The sequence below is a fragment of the Bidens hawaiensis genome, unplaced genomic scaffold (genome assembly GCF_021521415.1).
Source record: "Bidens hawaiensis isolate Kalapana, Puna unplaced genomic scaffold, B.hawaiensis_p1.1 tig00004743_1, whole genome shotgun sequence".
Lineage (NCBI taxonomy): Eukaryota > Viridiplantae > Streptophyta > Magnoliopsida > Asterales > Asteraceae > Bidens > Bidens hawaiensis.
In genome coordinates, this window is record NW_027491293.1 from 819,064 (window position 1) to 843,585 (window position 24,522).

General features: G+C 41.2%; 2 protein-coding genes across 2 annotated transcripts; one reads left to right on the top strand and one right to left on the bottom strand.

The window, feature by feature from the left end:
* Nucleotides 1-1,682: 1,682 nt before the first annotated feature.
* Nucleotides 1,683-3,565, top strand: LOC143627784 (adenine phosphoribosyltransferase 1-like). Its single transcript, XM_077097527.1, has 6 exons — nt 1,683-1,804; nt 1,885-1,995; nt 2,633-2,725; nt 2,936-3,085; nt 3,183-3,241; nt 3,365-3,565. Exons 1-6 carry the CDS (start codon nt 1,699-1,701, stop codon nt 3,410-3,412), a joined length of 567 nt encoding a protein of 188 aa, XP_076953642.1. The 5' UTR covers nt 1,683-1,698; the 3' UTR covers nt 3,413-3,565.
* Nucleotides 3,566-15,942: 12,377 nt separating this feature from the next.
* LOC143627843 (uncharacterized) lies at nt 15,943-17,745 on the bottom strand. The gene is made up of 2 exons (XM_077097564.1): nt 16,756-17,745; nt 15,943-16,049 (listed from the first exon to the last, which is right to left on the bottom strand). The coding sequence occupies exons 1-2, from the start codon at nt 17,743-17,745 to the stop codon at nt 15,975-15,977; spliced, it is 1,065 nt and encodes a 354-aa protein (XP_076953679.1). The 3' UTR covers nt 15,943-15,974.
* Between the last annotated feature and the right edge of the window lie 6,777 nt (nt 17,746-24,522).

A 24,522-nucleotide genomic window follows, 5' to 3' on the forward strand; every position in this document is an offset into this window, starting at 1 on the left:
GGACGATTTTGGCACTATACTCATGTAATAAAGAAATAGTGAAGAGACATGTCTACCCCTAAGTTAACGATTCAATTTAACGGAGTTAGTGATTTGGATGTAATTGACAATAATTGGGAAATGTGGAGGGTCTATATGCAAAAAATAAACTTTTTGGACTAAATTCGCATTATTTGTCAAACCACAAGGACGAAAATTGCACTTTACTTCTCAATTAACTTCATCCTTCATATCTAATGTCAATTCATTAATGTATTAAATTGTTAAAAAAAAATAGAATTTTGGATTCAATTTTCAATAATGTTGAATTATAACTAACCAGATGCCCAAAATTTAAAAGTTTTAAGTTGAAGAATTGAATGTTTGTAAATAATAAAGATTAAAACTAGAATATATAAGCATTTTAGGGTTTCATTTGGTTTATAATTTTTTTTCTTTTAAAATTAAATCAGTCAAAGAAATTAAGGCTTAAAAAAATTGGTTTCACAACTGAATTTGGTGAAAGATTGGTGAAAGAAATTGAAATTGTCATATAATGAATTGAACTTTATAATGCATTTGTTATACAAAAAAATCATGTTAATTTGTTAAAGTTTTTGGTAGTAATGGATGCAGCCAAATCTTGAGGTATATGTAACATGGTAGCCAAATCCCGTTACATTAAGACAAAGGGCGTGTTCGTTTCACAGAATGTAATGAAATTAGAATTTGAATTTGTATAGGATTTGGAATTGGAAGGAATAGGATTTGGAATCTGAACATTCCAATAAGAATTGAAATTTGAAGGAATTGAAATCCAATTCCATTCTTGATGTGTTAGTTTGATAAATTAATTGAAATCGATTTTTTTTAACGAGGATAACGGTGGAAACATTTTAGTTTTTTAGATTTTTTGTTTTTTATTTATATTTTGCATTATAATTTTTTTTTATTTTTTTGAATTTTTTAGAGATTTTCTATTAAGATCAAAAACTCTTCAAAAAAATATTCAAAAATAATAAAAAAATTCATAACTCAAAATATATATCGAAAACAAAAAAAGCAAAAAAACTAAAATGTTTTATTCGTTGTTCTTGTTAACCCCCCCCCCCCCAATCCGAGGAAAGATTACAACGAATTCACTTGAAATACTCCACATTTTGTAAGGATTTAGAATCTCTTTATTTAAAAGAATTTGTAGGATTTGAATTCCAATTCCTTGATAACCGAACACACCAAAATGGAATTAAGATTCCAATGCCAACAAAATGAACACGTTATGTTATGAGATTTTAATTTCAATTTCTTTGGATTCTCATAAATTCTGTGAAACGAACACGTCCAAATTATGGGTGCAATGAGCGTGGACACGTGAATACTTAACTAGTAAAGGAAAAAAAAAGGTTGCTAATTTTAGTGAAAAAAATACAATATTAATATCAAGATAGGGCCGTTTTTAACTATATTCCTTTCACCAAACATGAATACCACCACTTAAAAAGCAATCAACTCCGACATCATCACAACTAAACTAAACTCCCAAACACACTCAAAGTCATAATAATAATAATAATAATAATAATAATAATAATAATAATAATAATAATAATAATAATAATAATAATACAGTGGCAATTTGGTCAATCCACTCAAACTCACTTGCTAAAAACAAAAACAAAACCCTCCATCTCCGGCAGCCGCCACTACCACTTGTCTCCCATGGCGGCTCCTACTTCCGACGGCAACCGTGACGGCGTCGCCAAAGACGACCGCATCCCCCGTATCACATCCGCCATTCGCGTCATTCCAGACTTCCCCAAACCAGGTACACAAAACACTTACAACTACTTTATATGTTTCAGAGATATTATTAACTGATTAGGTTTGAGTTCGGTGTGTGCGTAGGGATATTGTTTCAGGATATAACGACGCTGTTGCTTGATCCGGTGGCGTTTAAGGACACCATCGATCTGTTCGTTGAGAGGTATAGAGATAAAGACATCTCCGTTGTTGCTGGTAATAATATTATATTATATATCTTCATCTTCCTAGTTAGGGTTTGTTTATACGTTTTAAAATATGAGATCTGTACAGATTTATTCTAAAAAGTTATAAACACTAATTTGTTTCAGATTTAAGCTGCTTACCTGCTTAATGAGCCAGGGCGTGCTCGAGCTAGAACTTAAACGAGCTGGCTTGAGCTCGGCTCGTTTAAACCTCAACCCGAGCTCCTCTAATTTTTTTTATTTGTTATTTATTTAACTTTTTTTTAACAGATTTTGATATATAAAAGACACAGATATAATTTTAACATAAATTTTATATAAAATCAATATACTAGAGAATTTATGACGTTATATATTTTATTTTTGTTCTTTTTTATAGTGTTTAAAGATTGAGTGGCATAATATATAATATATGTATTATTTTTCTTTTTTATTTTTTTTGGTATGCTATAGATATTCAAATTTTGAGTTTAATCTAAACGAGCCCACGGGCCAAGCTGGCTCATTTAAAATCGAACTTATTTCGAACGAGCCGCGAACTTTTTGAACAGCTCTATCTGCTTTTAAGTTGAAATTCACATTTACACTGTTTTCCTTCTCTATTTGTATGAATGTGATATGAGCTGATTATAGTTATAATAATGCAGGTGTTGAGGCAAGAGGATTCATTTTTGGTCCACCGATCGCATTGGCCATTGGTGCAAAATTTGTTCCTATGCGAAAACCAAACAAGTTACCTGGTATATTAACTTCAAGTCTTTATTTTTTTGTATATTCTAGTCGTCTATGTGTGTGTAATTGTGTGCACTTGATTAATATGTGACAAATCATGAAGGTAATACAGATACGGCTTTTTTGATGTTTTGTAGTATGCAGTTATGCACATGTAGAAATAAAGATAAGGTTTTTCTTTATAAGGTGTTGACTGTTGATCATTTGTGTTATTACAGGAGCTGTTATATCAGAAGAGTATTCGTTGGAGTATGGAACAGATAAAATTGAGATGCATGTTGGAGCTGTACAAGAAGGCGAACGCGCTCTTGTAATAGATGATTTAATTGCGACTGGTGGAACCTTGTGTGCTGCAATCAATTTACTCGGTAATATTTGTTTTAAACGCTGTTGTTATTACTATTATTACTATTATTATTATTATTTTTTATTATCATCTTCAAAGTGTTGCTCTTTTCATTTCAGAGCGAGTTGGAGTCAAGGTAGTCGAGTGTGCTTGCGTTATTGAATTGCCTGACTTGAAGGTATGGTTTTTTATTACTTAGAAGTAACATTATTAATATATGTTCTCATACTTGTGGTTGGATTTTTGGTTTGTATTTTGTGACTATGAATGGTATTAACTTGCATCATCTTACTGGTTTCAGGGTCGGGTGAGATTAGGAGACAAGCCGCTGTATGTGCTCGTGAGTTGAATGTGATCTTATTGTTTTCTAAAAGTTTTTAATTGGTTCAAAAATGGGTTTGTTTTTTGCAACCAATACTCACATTTGTACCTTTGTGATTTAACATTTGATCGATGAGCGCTCTTGGTGTTATTGGCTTTGTGAACCTTAAATAAAGTGGTTTAGGCTTATGATTATTGAAAGCCAATATATATTTATTTGTAATCTGTATGCATAGGTCAGCTGTACTGTTTATAAGCTAGCAAGACATTTGAGTATGGACAAAGGTAAAAGAAAGATTAGATTATTGGACAAAGGTGCAACCATTCTAATCTGTTTTTCACCAAGTGCTTCTAACCGCAGCAGGCGCATGGATGATGCATGATCATTGAGCTGACTCAATTAGCTCATGACTCAAACCGAGTTTTTGTGCTTGTAGCTTGTTTTATTGAGATTGTCTTTAAATTGTTCTTCAAAGTTTAAATAAGAATCTATAAGATCATTAAAATAAAAAAATAAAAAAAAAGGGAGTCAGCTCACTAAGCCATTAACTGGCTTGTTTGATGCATGCCCAGCTTCTAGCTAAGATTGAGATAACAAGCCAAGCCTGCTCGAGTCTGGGTCGATGCTTGCACAGCTTGCTTGTTGAACATTAATGTACAAACACATTACAATATATATCTGTAATACTATAAGGAACAAGATATGCCAATCTGAACTTTTCATTGTCAATGAACGAACGAATCTCTAGAAAATCACCGTTTAAACCCTTGAATTTCTTATACAAATCATCTTGGGGTACCCTGATTGTGTAGCACTTCTGATGCTGCAACCTTTAATCTTTGTCAGACCCATGTTTCTGGGGTATAATCTTTCTAGGTATTGAAATAAACGCCATCTTTTGGTTGAATCAACTCATGCAATATAAACTCATAGGGTTGACCAATTTTCCAAACCCGCTCATATTGCCGGCTCTAAATTTTACTTTATTTAAGATTTTTTTTATATTTAAGATTTTAAGGATAGAGGGTGACTGGAGAGAGAGCTGTTTCGGTGTTTCTTGATATCCTTTTTGACTGAACATCCTCATCCACCTCAGGAAAAGATTCCGGACTTGATTCAAGACCTTTGCTTTAAACCCATGTGTATAAATAACATGTCGGGAACCACCGTCACTGCTGATGGAACCGCCCCTAAGGCTGCATGGAGTTGTCCGAGAATGGAGAGAATGGGAGATGAGGTGGGAGGTATATATGTGAAATTTTGCGGTGAAAACCAGTGAATTTTCACCGGATTGGAAAAATATACAAGAATGTGAAGCAATTGGGGTAAAGGATCAGGGATATGGATCCAGAAACAATGAGAACACTTACATGGCTTTAGAACGCATGCCCGATGCAAAGTAGTGAAATGAACCCATGGTGTGTTAGAAACTTCGGGCTCAAAATAATGAATTTGAGTGAAGTCACAACTAATAACGAACGTTCAAACAAGTTCTGTTTGGTGATTATTTTGGTTTTAGAATGAGGTATAATCGAAACCGAACTGTGATTTTTAATTAAAGAAACGAACCATCAGCTATTAGTTTGAGTTTGTTATTTTGATTTAGTTCAATCAGTTAATTCGGATTTGGATCATTTTTGGAACCAATGATATTATTTCATCTATGTTGACATGTTCTAGTGGGTCAAGTGACTATCCACATGATAGTAAGGTTGAGGACATTATTTCGAATCACTTAGGATTATAACCCTAATCTTAAATGCATCAACACCTTTCACAATACAAATTTAGTCGTTATGAATACGAATCTTTGTTTATTTTCGTTAATTTAAGAAGCTTATATCACATTCAACATGTAGTCATTTGTGACATTATTTTAGGATAAGTATGCTTACAATTATTATTTAAGTTTTTGTGATTTAATAAATTATAAATGTTGGTTGATTTTGTAATTTTGTTTATGCTGCATGTTGGGCGGTTAATCTAATGAGTGGGCTATGTTTGGACGTGGGCTTGTCTTGAGATGTCTCCTTGAAGTCCATCTAGGCCTTCATCGATCCAGGCATCCAGCCTCTACATTCCAAATACACGATTGATTGAAGTTGAAAAGAATTCGTTGCTTGACTTCACAGTTGTCACAAGTTGTTCAATGTTCAGTTCCTTAATATGCATTGTGACTGATTCGAAGATGCCTCGCTAAAGGAAACTTCTCTTGATCTCGTTGGCTATAAATGTCGATCACCCTCTAATGTTCGGTGGACCCAAGGAAACATCAATTATAATCACATAACTTAATTCACACGGGGATTTTCAGTTAATCAAAAGCATGTTAACACATTGCTTAAGCTGTTAGGCACCAAGTTTGGTATACTCTTGAACGTGCTATTATGACTTGTTTCTAACATGATTATTAACGGGTATTTGTCTATCTTGATGTTATCAATATAATTAATTGATTCTTATTATTACTATTTTTTTCTCTTTACTTCGCTCCTTGACATACATGATCACATGTTTAATTTTGTAAAAATCATTAAAAAAAGATTAAATAGTTAGAAGCAACAATTAATAGATAAGACTTATGAGTTTATTACAAGGAAGTTTAAAAACACATGGGTTTATTGAAATATAACAAGAACATGTGAAATTCTTTATATTTTATGGCGTGCCATTGCTGGATTGACTTCTACTGATACACAATCTTGCTTAAAAAACATAGTTAGGGAAGAAGGCCTTGAACCATTTCTGCTTAACAATGACTTGTAACAATACTTGGTATATACACTTGTAATATCATGCAAATCAGGTCATTCACTCTCTCAATGCTCTCTCTTATATAGTTATTTTTGATGATTGCATATATTGCACACACACTTATTCACGCTAAGGATGATCACAAATAGATTTGTTTTTCTCTAGCAAGACTGACAACATTTCTGTTAGTGTGGAGGTTTTTTAATGTGAAAGTCAGTATCAAGACCATTTAGTATTTAGTGTTTGCTTGTTCACTAGTTATAATTTTCTTATAATAAATACAAGTGTGAAGTGTCTTTTCTATCATGATAAGAGACCCTAAAACCGGATTGGAATTATGTTACTACCTTAAAACAACAAATCAATGTACAATAGAAAACTTTCGACGTTGTGAAGAGGTAGGTCCCAGCAGAGCCTAGTTGGACCCGCAAGACTCACCTTGAAGAGGGACGTCTGCGCAGAAACCAACTGGATCCGCAGGACCAACCATGCTCAGAGACGTGACGTCCTTACGCGCAGTACGCAAGCTGGTCCCGCAGGAAATGCCTCCCGATGGTGAAGGACTCCGCCTGTCCCCGCAGCCTCGGATACAAGCCATCAGGGAAGGCCACCCGCGCAGCAGGGCTACACGCACAAGGCACTTAGCTCTCAATCACTCAGTGTCACCTGAAGGAATGAGCGAAGCTGGGAACTATCCCGCACAAGGGCGGGAGGGGGAATACTCCCGCCCAAATAAGCCAGTCCGTACGATACAGGAAGATCTTCTGTACTGTACCTGACGAGGTATGGGAAAAAGATCTGACTAAAGATACGACAGCTTATTGACAACAGTATGGCGAGCAGCATGCTCCTGCACTGTATGTCACTATTAGCCGCTGCCTACTCACCAACTACTGCCATACCACGTGCGTAGCCGTCAGTTGGTGGAACAGGAATAGTATACAGCAGGCCTGGTCGCTATCAGCCGCTACCTACCCACCAACTACCAGCAGGGCACGTGCGTAGGCTACTGTTGGTGGAACAGGAACACTGTTGCAGCCGGCCATACCTCTTTGGAAACCTACCTTCGGCTATAAATACCACAAATGGTATGACCATCTCATATTATCATATCTTACTACATTATCATCATATTATACCTGATATCTGCTCTAGCAATCTCTTAATATACTTTTATATTTAAAGAGCAATCTAGTCTGATTCTCACGCCGGAGGGTGGTCACAAGGAGGAACCCCCCCCTTCTCAGTGACGAGCTCACGGTGTCTGTTTTGCAGGTTATCAGAAGAACCATCTTCCAAGGGTCTAACCCCTCGTGGGAAACATCTATCTAACCCCCAGGTTACCAGTAATCTGTCCGGGGTCCGGTTAGTGTTTCTTCATTGGCGCCATCCGTGCATAAAGCTAGAACTTTATCTGTCCAGTTTTTTCAAACTTTCTACAAAAGATGGTTAGAGAAATTCCGGTAACCACAACCCCAGCTACTGGGATGAACACCGGTAACACAGTTTTTACAAACACTACCCCGGTTACCCAAGCCGGGGCAAGTGAAGTAAATTTTACGAACACTACCCCAGTTACTCAGGCTGGGGCAAGTGCAGTAAATGATCGCCTACTGGGATCCACTGATACCCAGGTTGAGAAACGAAGACTCCCCCGCCAAACTCTCGATGAAGTCAAGGCATGGGCGGAGGCACGACAAAAGGAATTCCAGGCTGAGTTGGACGAACGCCTGCGTTCCGTCCAACAGGCTGACGAATTCGAAGATTACTTGGATGACTCGGAGGAATCCGACTCCGACGCGAACCCTCGCCATAGGGCAAAAGGGAAGCGTAAGGAAATGGAATCCCAACCGAAAAGGCATTTTGGACAAGCCTTCAAACCAAAAAGCATAGGTGGAAGTCCACGAGACTTCTCCAAAACGTTCAGACCAAACGTAGCAAATGCGGGAACGTCCAAATTTGCAAGGGACATTGCGGAAGCAATCGCCCCAAAGAGTGCCAAACAAATGCCTAACATAGGCACATATGACGGTATATCTGATCCAGACGATCATTTGAACAGATTTATAGCTGGGGCAACCGTCAGCAATTGGACGGAACCCACGTGGTGCTACATGTTCCAAATGACGCTTGTTGGGGCTGCTAGAGCTTGGTTTGATCGTCTACCGGTCAACCACATCTACGACTGGGCAGACTTCCAGCAGAAGTTTAGCCAACACTTCAGCCAGCAACGGAAGTATACCGAGGAGCAATGGACAATCCTCAAATGCATACGAGAAGAAGATGAATCTCTGCCAAACTTCATCACTCGCTTCAACTCAAAGAAGCTAAGTTTGGGCAATATCAGCGAAGATCTTGTTCGCGCTGCCTTCATCCAGGGCGCGCATGACCCAGAGCTCATCCGCACCCTAACGGGTAAAGATGGCATGCCATCCACATGGGATGCCATCATGACAGCAGCAAAACGCTATGCGGAAACGGAGAAGCAACTGGGTAGAGATCTCCCCCAGAGCACAAACCTCTACACTCAGAAAACGAGAGAAGACAACGTCCTCACCGCCCGACTAAATAAAAAGCGGAAGCAAGGCATTTGGCAGTCAAGGGTAAACTTTGACACCTCATCCGGCTTGCAACATAGATTGGGCGGAAGGGATAATGTACATCCGCACCGGAACTCCAGATGGACGCCACTCACCAAGAGCGTCACTGAGATATTCGCTACTGAAGAGCTCCCGTGGCCAAAGCCTCCAATAATCCGACATCGTCACGATGCTGATCGGAGCAAATACTGTGACTTTCACAAGACAAAAGGCCACAACACTGAAGAATGCACAGACGTAAAAGACATGGTTGAAGCATTCATCAGAGATGGGACGCTCGCGCACCTCGTGGCGCAATAAAGGCTGAGCAGGCGGGTGCGTGTAGAACCCCAGCTGGGGAAAACACGAATCAAAATTCCAGCTTCAATATCGAGACTACATGCTGCGTAAAGAACGAGATCCCGAACCAGGTGCGTATCGGCTCGATGGCACTCCCATCCCAACGGGGAAGGGAGCTCATTCACACAGTTTGCATGTAAATCAATTCCAATTTGTAAAGAAAAGGCCAAGAGCCACTTCTAATGGAAATGATTCTCTTTAAGAACATCGAAGCTGATGATTTTACATTTATACTTTTCTGAACACTAATATGCCGGTTTTCACCGCATAATTACGTGAAGTCATTGCGTGGGAAGGCGGTTCTACCCGCACGAACCCAATAACGTGGCAAACCTTCACGCAGGTCAGTTGAAGGGGAAGAGTTCAATTATCCCATCAAATGAAAGTGCCGGTCTATCCGCATGAATCATTAAAGGAAACTGAACACTAACCTATTGACAACCGCGCGTCGAACGGTTCAAAACAATTCTTAAAAAGGATGAGGAAAACCTACACGCAGGTCAGATAAGGGTAAAGTTTTGCCATCCTACTAAGTGCAAGTGACGGTTCTACCCGCACAATCACGAAAGAGGAAGCAAAACTTCACACCTATTATCAACCACGTTCAAAGGTTAACTTATCCTCAAAGGATGAGGAAAACCTACACGCAGGTCAGATAAGGGTAAAGTTTTGCCATCCTACTAAGTGCAAGTGACGGTTCTACCCGCACAATCACGAAAGAGGAAGCAAAACTTCACACCTATTATCAACCACGTTCAAAGGTTAACTTATCCTCAAAGGATGAGGAAAACCTACACGCAGGTCAGATAAGGGTAAAGTTTTGCCATCCTACTAAGTGCAAGTGACGGTTCTACCCGCACAATCACGAAAGAGGAAGCAAAACTTCACACCTATTATCAACCACGTTCAAAGGTTAACTTATCCTCAAAAGATGAGGAAAACCTACACGCAGGTCAGATGAAGGTTAAAGTTTAGCCATCCTACTAAGTGCAAGTGACGGTTCTACCCGCACAATCACGAAAGAGGAAGCAAAACTTTAACCCATTATCAACCACGTTCAACAGGTTAACTTATTCTAAACACTTGGAAAATTGCTAATTTAAACTAAGTATGCAAGTCATAAGTTTATAAAGCAAGGAACCCAAAGAAGGAAATAACAATCTTATACGCAAAAAGATTTATATTTCACAAATGAATTATTACAATGGCCGGGTAACTACCCGCCTACGAAAAGAAAAATAAACACATCCGTACAAGACTATCCTAGCAAGGGGAAGGGATCTTCGGGATCAAGCCTCAGGGCCGCCTCCACTTGGACCCGCTCCATCAGAAGAACGGGCCGGTTCGAGGAAAGCTTTAAGGATAGCTAACCCATCATCAGCAGCAGCTACTTGGTTCACCTTCTCCACCACTGGATGCGGGAAGGCAGCATATTGGTTTACTGCTTGGTCATATATGGCTTCAGTGTCAACATTGTACAAAGGGAAGTTGGAAGGCGGGAAGCCTTTCTCAACGAACCCTAGACTAAACAGGAAGCCAGCCCGTTCCCCATCCTCGTGAGAAGCGTTGAGGGCTGCGCTCATCGCATCGTCGTAGGATGTCTCTGAGAAGACACGATGCACAACCTACAAAGAAAATACAAGTGTCAAAACACATTTTCTATGAACAAAGGAAAGCGCGAAGACGTAAAGCTAAAATACCTGAGGTAACGCTTCTCGAAGAAGCCATTCCTTGGCAACCAGGGCTTGGGTGCAGGCGCGTTCGGCTTCGCTTTTATTGAGGTTGGCAAGTTGCACTTCCTTTGCAGCAGCCTCTTCAACGCCCTTAAGCTTCCGCTCTGTGTGGTCAAGCACGCCCCTCTGGTCCAGGATCTCTTGGAGCTTCTTGGCATCTTCCATGGCCAAGGCATCATGAGCACGTTGGAGAGCCTCTAATTGGGCCTTGAGCTCCTCGTTCTCCATGCGTAAAGGCTCAGCAACGGCTTCAGCCTTGGTAGCCCTCTCAGTCGCGTTCCTCGCAGTCTCCTTAGCCAACCGAAGCTGTTCGTTAACAGCTTGGGCAGCCTTGGAGCGGGCCTCGAGTCGCGCTTGAACTTCAACCTCGAGGGCCTTGAAGGCCTTCTCCTTCTCCGCAGCAGCTGCGGTCAACCGTTGGTTCTCCTCCCGAAGAGCACGCGCCTGAGATACGTCCTTGGCGCGAGCTGCTTTCAACTTGTCGTTTTCACGACAAAGCAGCTCGACGCGCGGCTGCATCCGGGCCTGGAGAACCCGAAGCTCATTGGTTAGCCTACCCTCCTGGTAGCTAGCCATGGCTTCCCCCAACGCACCATGAGGAGCAGCGTGGCGAGCCCAGTCCACGCACTCCACAGGGGTACGAAGGGTTGTTCCTCGGCGTATGTTCCATCGCGGAACATACACTTCATTGGAATCCGACACTGCAAAAAACAAAAAAGCAGTTAGGAAAAAGATGATAAAAAAAAAATTAAGTGAAAAAGGGCCAAAGGAACCCTACGCACCTGTAGGGTCTATAACAGGCCGATAACCGCCGAACCCATCACCTGAACCCAAAGGAAACCCATCCAAAAGGTCAGGCAGATGGGAAGGTGGCAAAGACTGGCGAGTACTCCCATGCGTACCTGATGGGCCGGCCATCGGTGCCGGTGGCGGGGGCATGGTGGCAGCCGCCGCAGTCGCCGCCGCAGAATCCGCAGCAATCGTAACCGCCGGCTCGGTGAAGGACGCCGTAAAAATCGCACTCACGGCCGGCGATGGCGTAAACTCGGCTGGAACAGTCGGCTCAGAGTGAGCAACTGAACCAGCGGGACCAGGCGCAGGCGCCTGGGTCGACGCCTCAGGAAGGCTGACCAAGCCTACCGTCATCGGCGGAGAGGTACTACTCGGTACTTCACCCTGGAATGCGTCAACATCCACGCCTGCACAAGAAGATAAGTGTTAATAAATTTATGAAGTAAGATAAATCTACAAAAAAGAATGTTTGTACTTACGGGTTTTCTTGAGCCTGAACGTACGGAGGGGCGGGGACAAGCCCGATGGGGCCGGTCTCTTGACGCCGGTCACCGTCGTCGTCATTGGTTCTCCGGAGGTAACAGTCGTAGCCTCCGGAGCAGTGGTCTTCTCACCACCGGGGTTCCCCGCCACCTCTTCACTATCTGACTCGGTGTCAGATAGAAGCACCGGATCAGCCGTGGAGGCCACCTTCTCCTTTCCCTTCCCTCCGGCAGCCTTCTTCTTCCGCACAAGGGGAGGACCATCTGCGGATTCCTCAGAAGAAGACAGGATGTAAGGATTTCCAGCAGCGGGTACAGCATTGAGGGGTTGAGGATAGAATATCGCCTTACATGGCTGCCGGTGGCTCAGGATCTCTTGGCCCGGCGGATAGACCTCCACAAATCGATCCGCCGTTTGCTCCAGGATGGGCAACTCATTGTCGTCCAGAGCACGAGTGCCCACCCGCACGGGACCGTCAGCTTCCCGCGGGAACAGGAGCGACTCCAAGTCATTCCCCTCTGAAAGAAAAGAAACAGTTAGAAAATAAACTAATATCAGCAAGAAAGACAAGACATACCATAAGGAATAGAGTTCAAACCGTATTCGAGAAGGATAGGAAACCGAGACGCCTCCTTCCATACCCGGCTCATCCCCAGCAGCACCATCCCGGACTCCGCAAACCGGTAAACCGGAGATTGGACCCGGGATATCTTCGCGAACCATTCCGCCTCCTGGTAGCTGGAAGCGTGAAGGCTCGGAAGCGCTTGACCCTTCTTGAACTTCATGGCAATGGGGATGGCGCGGGCAGAGATGTAGAAGAACTCCCGCTTCCACGATCGGAGACTGCGCTCGGTCACGCAGATCTTCAAACCCTTAATACGGGTTGTCAGGGTGTACCACCCCTGGACGCACCTCCAAGTATAGAAGGTCATCAGGCGGTCCACGTAGGGCTCAATACCCAGAATCCGGCACACCCACTCGAAGTGCCGGACCTTGGCAATCGCCATCGGATGCACCTCGGTCAGGTGCACACCGTGCCTCTCCAGGACACGGTACACAAACTTTGTCAATGGGAACCTAAGGTTCCCATACACAAAGAATGCAGCATATACCCCGATCTTGCCACTGGGGGCATCGTACACAGTCTGGTGGGATTCGGGAAACTCAGGCTCAAGAGACTCAAGCATGAACTTCCTGACGATGTACTGGTACTGATCGACAGGTAGAGCATACTGGCACTCGCCAGCAGTACTCCTATCGTCGGCTACAGCTTCAGCATCATGAGAAGACATTTTGCAGAAAGAAGAAAGTGATTTCGGGAAAATGCTTGCCTGAAAAGGGGAGTATTTGCCGGAAATCACTAAGAAGAAGAAAGGTGAAAGTGTGGATTACAAAGAGGCCTCTCCCCCTTTATATACTAATCGCAATTAATGCGGTGAAATTAATGCGGAGGAGAGAGAAATCGAAGGTGCAATGAAACTATGACACGTGGCAAAAAGCAGGCTGGCAACAGCTGTTGACAGGACGTGTGCCAGTAATTTCGCGGCCACGCGCCCGAAAAATCGCGCCGACGCGCCGTAAAAAGCGTCTGGAATGACCATATAATGTCACGTCACCATAACTTCCTGCACGTCCTGACACAGTCAGAAGAAACTGTCGCACGACGTTTCAGAGGTTTGGACTGTTCCTATCTTTCCACCAACCTTTCGAATTTTAAAATTCAAAATTTAAAAATATTAAAAAGTAAGCGGGAAAATACCCCTTACCTTGGCAAACAAGTAACCGTAAGACGGATGCGGGTACAGTGTAAAGGCAAAACCCTTCACATACCTAGCACCCGCAGGGAATTGAAGCCAAGTAAACCTTGGCAAACAAGTAACCGTAAGACGGATGCGGGTACAGTGTAAAGGCAAAACCCTTCACATACCTAGCACCCGCAGGGAATTGAAGCCAAGTAAACCTTGGCAAACAAGTAACCGTAAGACGGATGCAGGTACAGTGTAAAGGCAAAACCCTTCACATACCTAGCACCCGCAGGGAATTGAAGCCAAGTAAACCTTGGCGAACAAGTAACCGTAAGACGGATGCGGGTACAGTGTTAAGGCAAAACCCTTCACATACCTAGCACCCGCAGGGAATTGAAGCCAAGTACCTCGGCAGCCAAGTAACTATAAGACGGGTGCGGGTACAGTGTAAAGGCAAAACCCTTCACCTACTTAGCACCCGCAGGGAATTGACGCCAGGAATACCTTGGAAGTAAAGTAACCGTAAGACGAGCGCAGGTACAGTGTTAAGGCAAAACCCTTCACATACCTAGCGCTCCGCTGGGAATTGAAACCAAGAAGGATCTTCTGGGCAATGCTTGCGGAAACGGAAATAACATCCCCGCATAGCGGGAACGTCGGGAACCACGTTGTTTGAAGCTCCAGGATGGAATTGGTGGTTTTAACATAATTGATCACTATGTTCAAAACTACCAAAACCTCATGGAGAATCCACACAAGTGGGACTCAACGCTCCTGACTTGCGAAGAGGTTACAGACCTGCCCGCATCATACCCAAAGACCAAGCAGGAAACTCGGGAATTTCTGCAAGTGACAAGGACTTCCGCGGGAAGAATCCCCATGGAAAACCTTAAAAAACCCTTTTCAAAACCCTCTGCTTAAAGTCCAAAAGTTCACCTCACTTTATTAAACACTCATGAGAAGAACATTGGACTGGGGGGACTTGAAGAGGTAGGTCCCAGCAGAGCCTAGTTGGACCCGCAAGACTCACCTTGAAGAGGGACGTCTGCGCAGAAACCAACTGGATCCGCAGGACCAACCATGCTCAGAGACGTGACGTCCTTACGCGCAGTACGCAAGCTGGTCCCGCAGGAAATGCCTCCCGATGGTGAAGGACTCCGCCTGTCCCCGCAGCCTCGGATACAAGCCATCAGGGAAGGCCACCCGCGCAGCAGGGCTACACGCACAAGGCACTTAGCTCTCAATCACTCAGTGTCACCTGAAGGAATGAGCGAAGCCGGGAACTATCCCGCACAAGGGCGGGAGGGGGAATACTCCCGCCCAAATAAGCCAGTCCGTACGATACAGGAAGATCTTCTGTACTGTACCTGACGAGGTATGGGAAAAAGATCTGACTAAAGATACGACAGCTTATTGACAACAGTATGGCGAGCAGCATGCTCCTGCACTGTATGTCACTATTAGCCGCTGCCTACTCACCAACTACTGCCATACCACGTGCGTAGCCGTCAGTTGGTGGAACAGGAATAGTATACAGCAGGCCTGGTCGCTATCAGCCGCTACCTACCCACCAACTACCAGCAGGGCACGTGCGTAGGCTACTGTTGGTGGAACAGGAACACTGTTGCAGCCGGCCATACCTCTTTGGAAATCTACCTTCGGCTATAAATACCACAAATGGTATGACCATCTCATCTTATCATATCTTACTACATTATCATCATATTATACCTGATATCTGCTCTAGCAATCTCTTAATATACTTTTATATTTAAAGAGCAATCTAGTCTGATTCTCACGCCGGAGGGTGGTCACAAGGAGGAACCCCCCATTCTCAGTGACGAGCTCACGGTGTCTGTTTTGCAGGTTATCAGAAGAACCATCTTCCAAGGGTCTAACCTCTCGTGGGAAACATCTATCTAACCCCCAGGTTACCAGTAATCTGTCCGGGGTCCGGTTAGTGTTTCTTCACGTTGGAAAATACCATGCTCTATAAACATAAAATATGCAACATTAAAAAATAAAACTAAAAACACAAATCAAAATCACATGAGGTATCCCAACCTATACATTTTGTTTTATTCCCATATTTGTAACTATTGTTTATTGGATATTTAATTTTGGTGTGAAGAAATGGAACATGCTAATCTGACGAATCCTCGCTGTGAACGGCGTTAACGGATCTTGGTCGCCGTAGAAGCTCAATCAGCGTCTCCGCCTGCCCACCATCCAAATCATTAGCCAATCATTCTTCTTAATACGACAAAACCCACCTACACTTTTTTAAACTAAAATATAGCTTTGCCTTGTTAATTTAATCCAATATATTTACATGTTTCTAGAATAAATATTAAACTTACTTTATACAAAAGTATTATTATATTACTTAAAACTCAAGTTCGAGTTGGGTATGAAAAGGTGGCGTTTGGTACATAACGAGTACCGACTTTCAAAAACTATTAAACATAAAACTTTGAATCCACATAAACAATTAAACATAAATCCTTGTAAAGTTAAATAAAATTAAGAATATATATTTTTATAGGTTTTCGTTTTCATACACTATGCATTATTTATAAACTACGGTTTGCATTATGTAAACAACAGTTTACAATAATTTGTATAACTTGTTTTCTTAAGTTGATGTATGAAAATCACATCCTTTAAATAATAAAGTTGTATTAAATGCCATTCAAGATATAAAAGAATAAACTGTGCAATTTTATTTTCATTTTAGACGATATCAAGATATTAACAATTCTTTTGGTAATTTTATATAGAAAACAATTATTACAAATTATTAAAAATATAAAAAAGTAGAGAGTTAATTAAATTAGTTTTTTTTTAATGATGAATTTTTTTTACTGTCTGAAATATTTGAACTCAAGACCTTCAACCCAAAATATTTTAAATAAACCAGTTACCTTTTGTTTAGCACGACTAGTACCGGACTGCGACAGCTCTACAAGAGGCGGAATTGCTCCTTCCCGTACCACCATACTCCAGTACACCACACTCTCATCACACAACCGCAACAATATCACCACCGCAATCTCCTTCTGCCGTTGCGTTCCAACCTCAACAATCTCCACCAACACCGGAATCCCCCCTTCCTCCACCACCGCCACCTTCGCCTCCACCATCTCCACCAAAACACTCGTCACAAACGCCGCCTTATCCACCATATTCATCCCCAAATTCGCCATCAACTCAACCAACACCTTCATAACCCCTGACTCCACCGCTCTAATCTTATTCTCCTTAACCGAACACAACGAATACAACGCGGTACACGCGTCCTTTTTGCCACGTACACTTCCTGTTTCTAAAAGGTTCACAAGTAACGGAATCACTCTTAACCGTCCGATTAACAATTTGTTTTCATCTGATTGCGATAATCGTAGAATCGCACACGCGGCGTTCTCTTTAGCCGTTGATGTTCCACTCTTCAACGCGTTAGCTAACGGTTTGATTGCTTCTGGAGAACATAACTGCTTTTTGTTTTCGTCGCATAGAGATAAGTTCAAAACCGCTGTGACTCCGTACTCTTGAAGCTGTAAATCCGACGATGAGATTAACGAAATCAACGGCTGGATTGCTCCGGCTTTAGCGATCTTCAATCGGTCATCCGGATTGTTCTTTGCTAGTAACCGTATCTCCATAGCCGCTTGTAATTGATCGTCAATTGAGCTGGATGCGAGTCCGGCGACTAGGTTTTTGATTAGGTCGTCGGAGTAGTCGGTGGCGCGTGAGAGGAGTACACGGCGGTTGTCCAACGACGTCGTGGTGAACTCACCTGATCGGTCGCTGTTGCAATCGCTGAAAGCTGTGGATTCATCGGTTGTAGTGGTGATGGTGAGATTACGTCCGATGTATGTGTAATTCGTTTGGATGGTTTCAGTCTCCGTCACCATTGCCGGAATATGAAACTCCGATGGAATAATAAAAATATTAAGGGGATAGGAATAGGACACCCTGTACGGAGGCTAAATAAGATTGGTGATATAGAGGAGCCGTACTAATCTCATCACGTGCAAACCGTGTGACTCTTTGAAACGCGTGTGTTGAAGCTTTGTTAATTTCTAATTTTAGTTTGTAAAAAACTAGAAATATATAAAAGGTTTATTGCTTTCGCAAAATAAAAAAAGTGTTGACGTAACAATACATTCCAAAAGCTGTGGATTAACGATGACGTTTGAGTAAAGAAATTGTCACTATACGTCAAAAATAGACATCTCTTCATAATTATCAGATACTTTGCAATTTACTAGATGCGCTCAAGATCATCCACGATTGAATTCATAACGTTAGTTGTAACTCGTTGATGGCCTTGCCTGGAACTTTTGACCAAGCACAATGTAGTTGTGACATTTAACATCAATTGACGTCAGGTTCCTTCAGTTCAATTCAGTATTTTTCTATCAAAACTTTAAATTGGGAAATTAAATATGTTTCTTATGATATATTGTTTTGTCTTATTTGCTTTACGGGGCTAACAATTTCTAAGATTGTAAAGGTAAAACTACACCAACTAAAATTTAAAATATAGATTTTGCAAATAATAAGTGGTAAATCAACTTTTAAAATGAAGATGGTGGGTTTGAATCTTTGTAAATGCAAGGTAAAAATGATTTTAAATGGAAAAGAAATTTGCTATTAAAAAAAATAAGTGGTAAATCAACTATTATATGATCTATAAGTCATGTAAATAGTTTCTTTGCAACACAAATAAACCAAAACAAAGCTCACCTGAAACGGACCATGTCAACCCTCTACAATCCCAAATGACCACAAACAAATGCATGATAATTTGACATCGTGGCTTGGAAAAATCATTAGTTTTTTAAATTTTGTGAGAGAGAGATTTCATGTATACAAAACAAACCTTACAGGCAAATTTGACATCATGGCTTGGAAAAATCATTAGTTTTTTAAATTTTGTGGGAGAGAGATTTCATGTATACAAAACAAACCTTATAGGCACAAGAAGATAAAAATTAAACTAGAGTTAGTAACACCATCACTCTAGAATAAACAGTTTAGGTCAAGGTCGGTGTTTAAAGCGGGCCTTTAAACAAATTTCGATGTTTATTTATGCATGTTTTCTAAATTAAAAAAAAAAAAAACACGATGAAACCTCTAAAGATGCTCGACAAATCTATATGTTAGTGGGCAAACAGTTAATATTTTAAATTCAAGTCAATATTATTCGGTCTTTGAAAGTGCATTGACAATATTTTGTATTGATTTTTTTTAACAACTAAGGAGTTTTGTGTGATTCGGTCTAATCTGATTTACGTCTAATGACTGCAATCAGAATTTATTGTTGCCTATCATCACTTGTGACGAGTAATTTCAACCGGAGTACTTGAATAACAGAAATAGATACATGGCTTCTAACTTGGAAACAAAAATAAGCAGACGGGCTCAAATAAAAGAAAATAAAAGTTGGCATGTAACCTATTGTCTTCAATCTTCATATGTCTATCAATTATCTTCTTATCTTCATTTAAACCGGGCTCAAACCAAGAATGGGCTGTTGAATTTATATAGCACAAGGGAGCCGATCACAATTAACAATTAAGAACTAATCTTAATTATGCAAAACAAATATTGCTTCTGGTCGTGCAGTAAGGAAACAAGGAAACAAAGGACAAACTCTTTTAATGAGACCTGCACATATTATATTGCAAACACAATGAATCTCTCTTATCTCTCTTTGATAAACAAAAAGACTTCGATATATTATTAAGAAAACGTACACACGAAAAAACTGAAATAATACATCAAATACCAAAGGCTTATATAGATATCTTTTGGCCTAATCCTACTCGAACTCAAATACACAATTTGAGCCAAACTCAAATAGGAATTAGGATAAGACTAACTTAATTCAAATAAAACTTATCTATTAATAAATAATAAACGAATTATTATTTAAAATCTTCTCCAAGCCACCCTATGAGATTTATCGAACCGCCCTTAAATATCGTCTCGTTTAACACTCCCTCTCGATATTTGCTTCCTTCATTCCCAAGCGACTACAAAACTTCACAAGCTTCTCTTTTGGCAAACTCTTTGTGAACATATCAGCCGCTTGCTCCAATGTGTTAACATATTTAAAATCAATTTCTCCATTCAACACTTTCTCACGAATAAAGTGATAATGAACTTCTATATGTTTCGTACGCGCATGAAACGTGGGATTCTTAGCCAACAATATCGAAGACAAATTATCCCCACACAAGGTTACCTTTTCGTTTTTACCTTGATTTAACTCGTTTATAAAACGAACCAGCCACACGCACTCTTGAGCAGCCATAGTCGCAGCCCGATACTCCGCCTCGGTAGTCGAAAGTGACACCGTAGGCTGCCTTTTGCTACACCAAGTAACAACACTTGAACCAATCAAGAAAACATACCCAGTAGTACACCGTCTCGTGTACGGATCTTTAGCATAATCGGCATCGCAAAACCCAATTAATTCCATACTCGACTCCCTCTTAAACTTAACACCATAGCTCGGAGTCGACTTCACATACTGCAACACTAACCGAGCAGCTTCAAGGTGCGGTTTTCTCGGAGCTTGAACAAATCTACTAAGCACACCAACGACATACGCGATGTCGGGTCGAGTCAAGGTCAAATAAATAAGACTTCCAATTATTTGCCTATACATGGTTACTTCTTCAAACTCTTTTCCTTCTTCGGCTCGAAGAGACCCGTTTGGTTCCATGGGTACCCGTATCGGTTTGCAACTTTCCATACCGAATTTCACCAAAAGATTAACGATATACCGATTTTGGTGAAGTATAAACCCATCATTCTCGTACTCAAGCTCTAGACCCAAAAAGTGCTTTAATTTTCCCAAGTCTTTCATGAAAAAACAAGTGCATAGATTCGTTTTTAACTGCTCCACCACGTAGATTAAATCACCGGTTATAATTAAATTGTCTACATAAACGAGGACAACAGCGGTTTTGTCACCTTCGGCTCGGACGAACACACTGGTATCGGCTATTGTAGGAACAAATCCGTTAAGTTTTAAAAACTCGCCGACCTTACCGAACCAGGCCCACGGTGACTGTTTTAAGCCGTAAATTGCTTTCTTTAACTGACAAACATAATTAGGAAAATTTTGACTTACAAAAGCTCCCGGCTGATCCATGTATATTACCCGATCCAAATCGCCATATAAAAATGCATTACTCACATCCATTTGCCATAAATCCCAACCTTTGCACGCGGCAATAGCTAAAATTACTCGAACCGAAACGAGCTTAGCTACGGGACTAAACGTATCTTCATAATCGATCCCGTACTCCTATGAAAAACCCCGTGCCACTAATCGAGCTTTATATATTTCTATCGACCCGTCGGCCCGCCTTTTAATTTTAAAAACCCACTTACACGAAATCGAATTTACATCACCCGGCTTCGGAACAAGATGCCAGGTCTTGTTACTGGATAAAGCATCTAACTCTTGCTTCATTGCTTCCATCCACTTAGGATCTCGTATAGCTTGTTCTACCGTCTCGGGTTTGGTTTCTTGACTAACAAGTAAGGCGACATTTGCATACTTCGGGTTCTGTTTTCTCTCCCGTTCGGACCTTCGAACAGCTTGCACATTGTCTTCAATGGTTGCTGAACTGTTAGGATTGTCGGACCGAGACCCGGACTGACCAGTCGACAACCCGGTGCGCCAGGGGCTGATCCGTGGGCTGCTGTGTAAACAAACATTTTCTGTTTGATTCTCAACAGGTTGAACAGTGGGTTCAACCTCCTCTTCATTGTTTAACTCCACAGCAACATACTTGTCCACTTCTTGTCTTAAGTCTTGAGTGTCGGGTAACACTTCTTTACTCGGTGACCACCATGATGAGTTTTCATTAAATATTACGTCCCGAGACACGTAAATTCTCTCGGCACTTGTCTCACAACATCGCCACCCTTTCTTTTCATTATCGTAACAAAAAAAAATACATCTCGTTGCCTTTTTTTCTAATTTGTGTCTGAGATGCCCCGGGATGAACACGTAACAAATGCATTCAAAGACTCGAAAATAACTAACATTCGGTCGGATTTTGAGCATCTTCTCGTATGGCGACTCGTAGTCTATTCCTTGTTGTGGAAATTGGTTACTTATAAATGCAGCGGTACTCATTGCCTCCGCCCAAAATCTCCCCGGTACATTCTTGTTGTGCATCATGCTTCCAATCATGTCGGTTAGGGTCCGGTTCTTTCTCTTCGAAACCCCGTTTTGCTCGGGAGTATTAAAACACGTTAGTTGGCATTTAATTCTATTTTCTTTAAGAAACAAAGAAAATTCACGGGATGTATACTCGCCTCCATTATCGGAACGAAGGCACTCGATGCTTCGTTTTAAGTCTCGTTCAGCTTCCAACTTAAATTCTTTGAAACGTTCAAATGCCTCGGCTTTCTCCTTCATGAAATATACCCACAAATATTTCGAATAATCGTCAATAAATGATATCATAAAAATCATACCTTTGACCGTTGGTTGCTTTACCGGACCAAACACATCGGTATGAACGAGTTCATGAGTGGATTTAGCTCGATAACTAGAGCTAAACGGTTGCTTATGAGCCTTTCCAAACTGACAACCGCCACACACTACATCCGTTTTTATTTCGAGTTCGGGTATTCCCGCCATCAACTTCTTTTTTACGATTAATTGAAGTTTATCGTACCCGATGTGGCTTAAACGTTGGTGCCACAAATCTGCATTTTGATTCCTCTTCACCTTGTTCACATACGAAGTCCCGGCAGACAATACATAAACCAAGTCTTTCTTTCTCCCTTGAATCACCGGTATGGATTTAGTTTCGAACCTATCGAAAATACTCACCTCGTTCGGCCCGAACAGAACATACCGTCCGGTGTCGGTGATTTGAGGAACCGACAACAGGTTCTTTTTCATGCCGGGAACATGAAACACGTTTTTAAGAACCAAACCACCTTCCTCCGAATCTGATGAGATATCAACCTCACCCATATGAGCTATGCCATGTCGCGAGTCATCGGCTATAACTACCCCTTGATTATCCTCGTACTTAACCGGGTTCTTTAACCGCCCCTTTTGACCCGTTAGGTGATTCGAACAACTCGAAACTACAATCCAATCATTTAACAAATTTAAAGAGGGTTTTACCGTAGCCGTTAATGTGTGAACTTCTCAATTCCGGCATAATGGGCCTCGGCATCCCAAAGCTCTTCAGTTCGATTTTGCGTTGTCGCAACGTTTCCTTCTTCAGTTGCACTCGCTGTACAATACTTTGCGATGTGTCCTCGCATGCCACAATTATAACACTTAAAAGTTTTAAACGACGGACGTTTACCTTGTTTATTATGGTTTTTGTTCATCACCACCTTCCTGTTGGTTTCGTTCCTCGGGTTTATTTCCTTTATTCGATCGATCCCATGGTTTCTTTTTGTTGTAATTGTGGTTGGGTTTGAACTTTCCTTTTCCTTTACCCGCAAACAGTACTTCGTTTTCTTGTTTCGATACAGCGGAGACCGACACACCGGCCATCTGTTTAGCTAAGGATTCCTGACCGGATAACAAATTTTCAAATTTCGAGAGTGACGGTTGGGTCGCCCAACCCTGAACAGCTGCGAAAAACGACTGAAATTCCGACCTCAACCCGTGAATAATAATCTGTTTCATCCTCGCGTCTCCGATCCTTGATTGCTGATCTAAATTGGCAATCTCGCGACAAAGCGATTTCACTTTATGGAAGTACTTTGGAATCAACATATCTTTCTGAGTAACCAAACTCGTTTTCAAGAAGTTGTAATCGGGTGTCGTTTTTCTTCGTGAATAATCGTTCAAGAATATCCCATGCATGCTTCGGTGTTTCTGTCACACCCCAACCTAAGGGGGAAATGTCGGGGTGTGAGCATGATTGCTCATAGCTCGAGGTAACTATCATGCAATAATTGTAACAATATCTAACAATTAATTTTATTCCAAATAAAACAAAATATCCAAATATAGCAAATAAATCCAAAACAAATAATCCATAACAAAATAGAAATAATCCAAATTATAACTTAAATAAAGTGTTTCTTGAAATAGCCTAGGGTCTCAATCTAGCAGTCCAATACTCCAAGTCTTCAGTTTAAACGATAACCTGCATATACGTAAAAATACAATAGCTTTGTCAACAAATATGTTGAGTGAGCAAGTCATTAAGTTTTGCAATAATATATAATATGAAAAGTAGCAAAACGTAAGTAAAGCGGTAAATAAACCAAACCAATGAGCAAATAAGTGTCAAGTGAACCATTGCCAAGCGAATCGGACGCCGGTTACAACTAAACGGTCGTATGATCATACTATAATAAGAACATGGTGGACCTCTCTGAATGCGCAAATTAAACAAGTAATCAATTAGCAAATAAGTCTAGCAATTCACACACAATACAACGTTTGCTAATGATTAAGATATGTATAATATAAATACTTTAAGTATGTATACGCTCCCAAAACATTTGAAAATATGTGAAAACGGGGGAATGACAAAACTCAGCTTAAAATAAGCGAGTTAAATAAAGTATTAAAGATTAATTAAGAGGTCTTCGATTAACGCGCTGAACGGGAATATCCAACATAACTTGAAACTTTGTAGCAGAAAAGTATAAGTAAAAAACGAACCTAATGCCGCTGG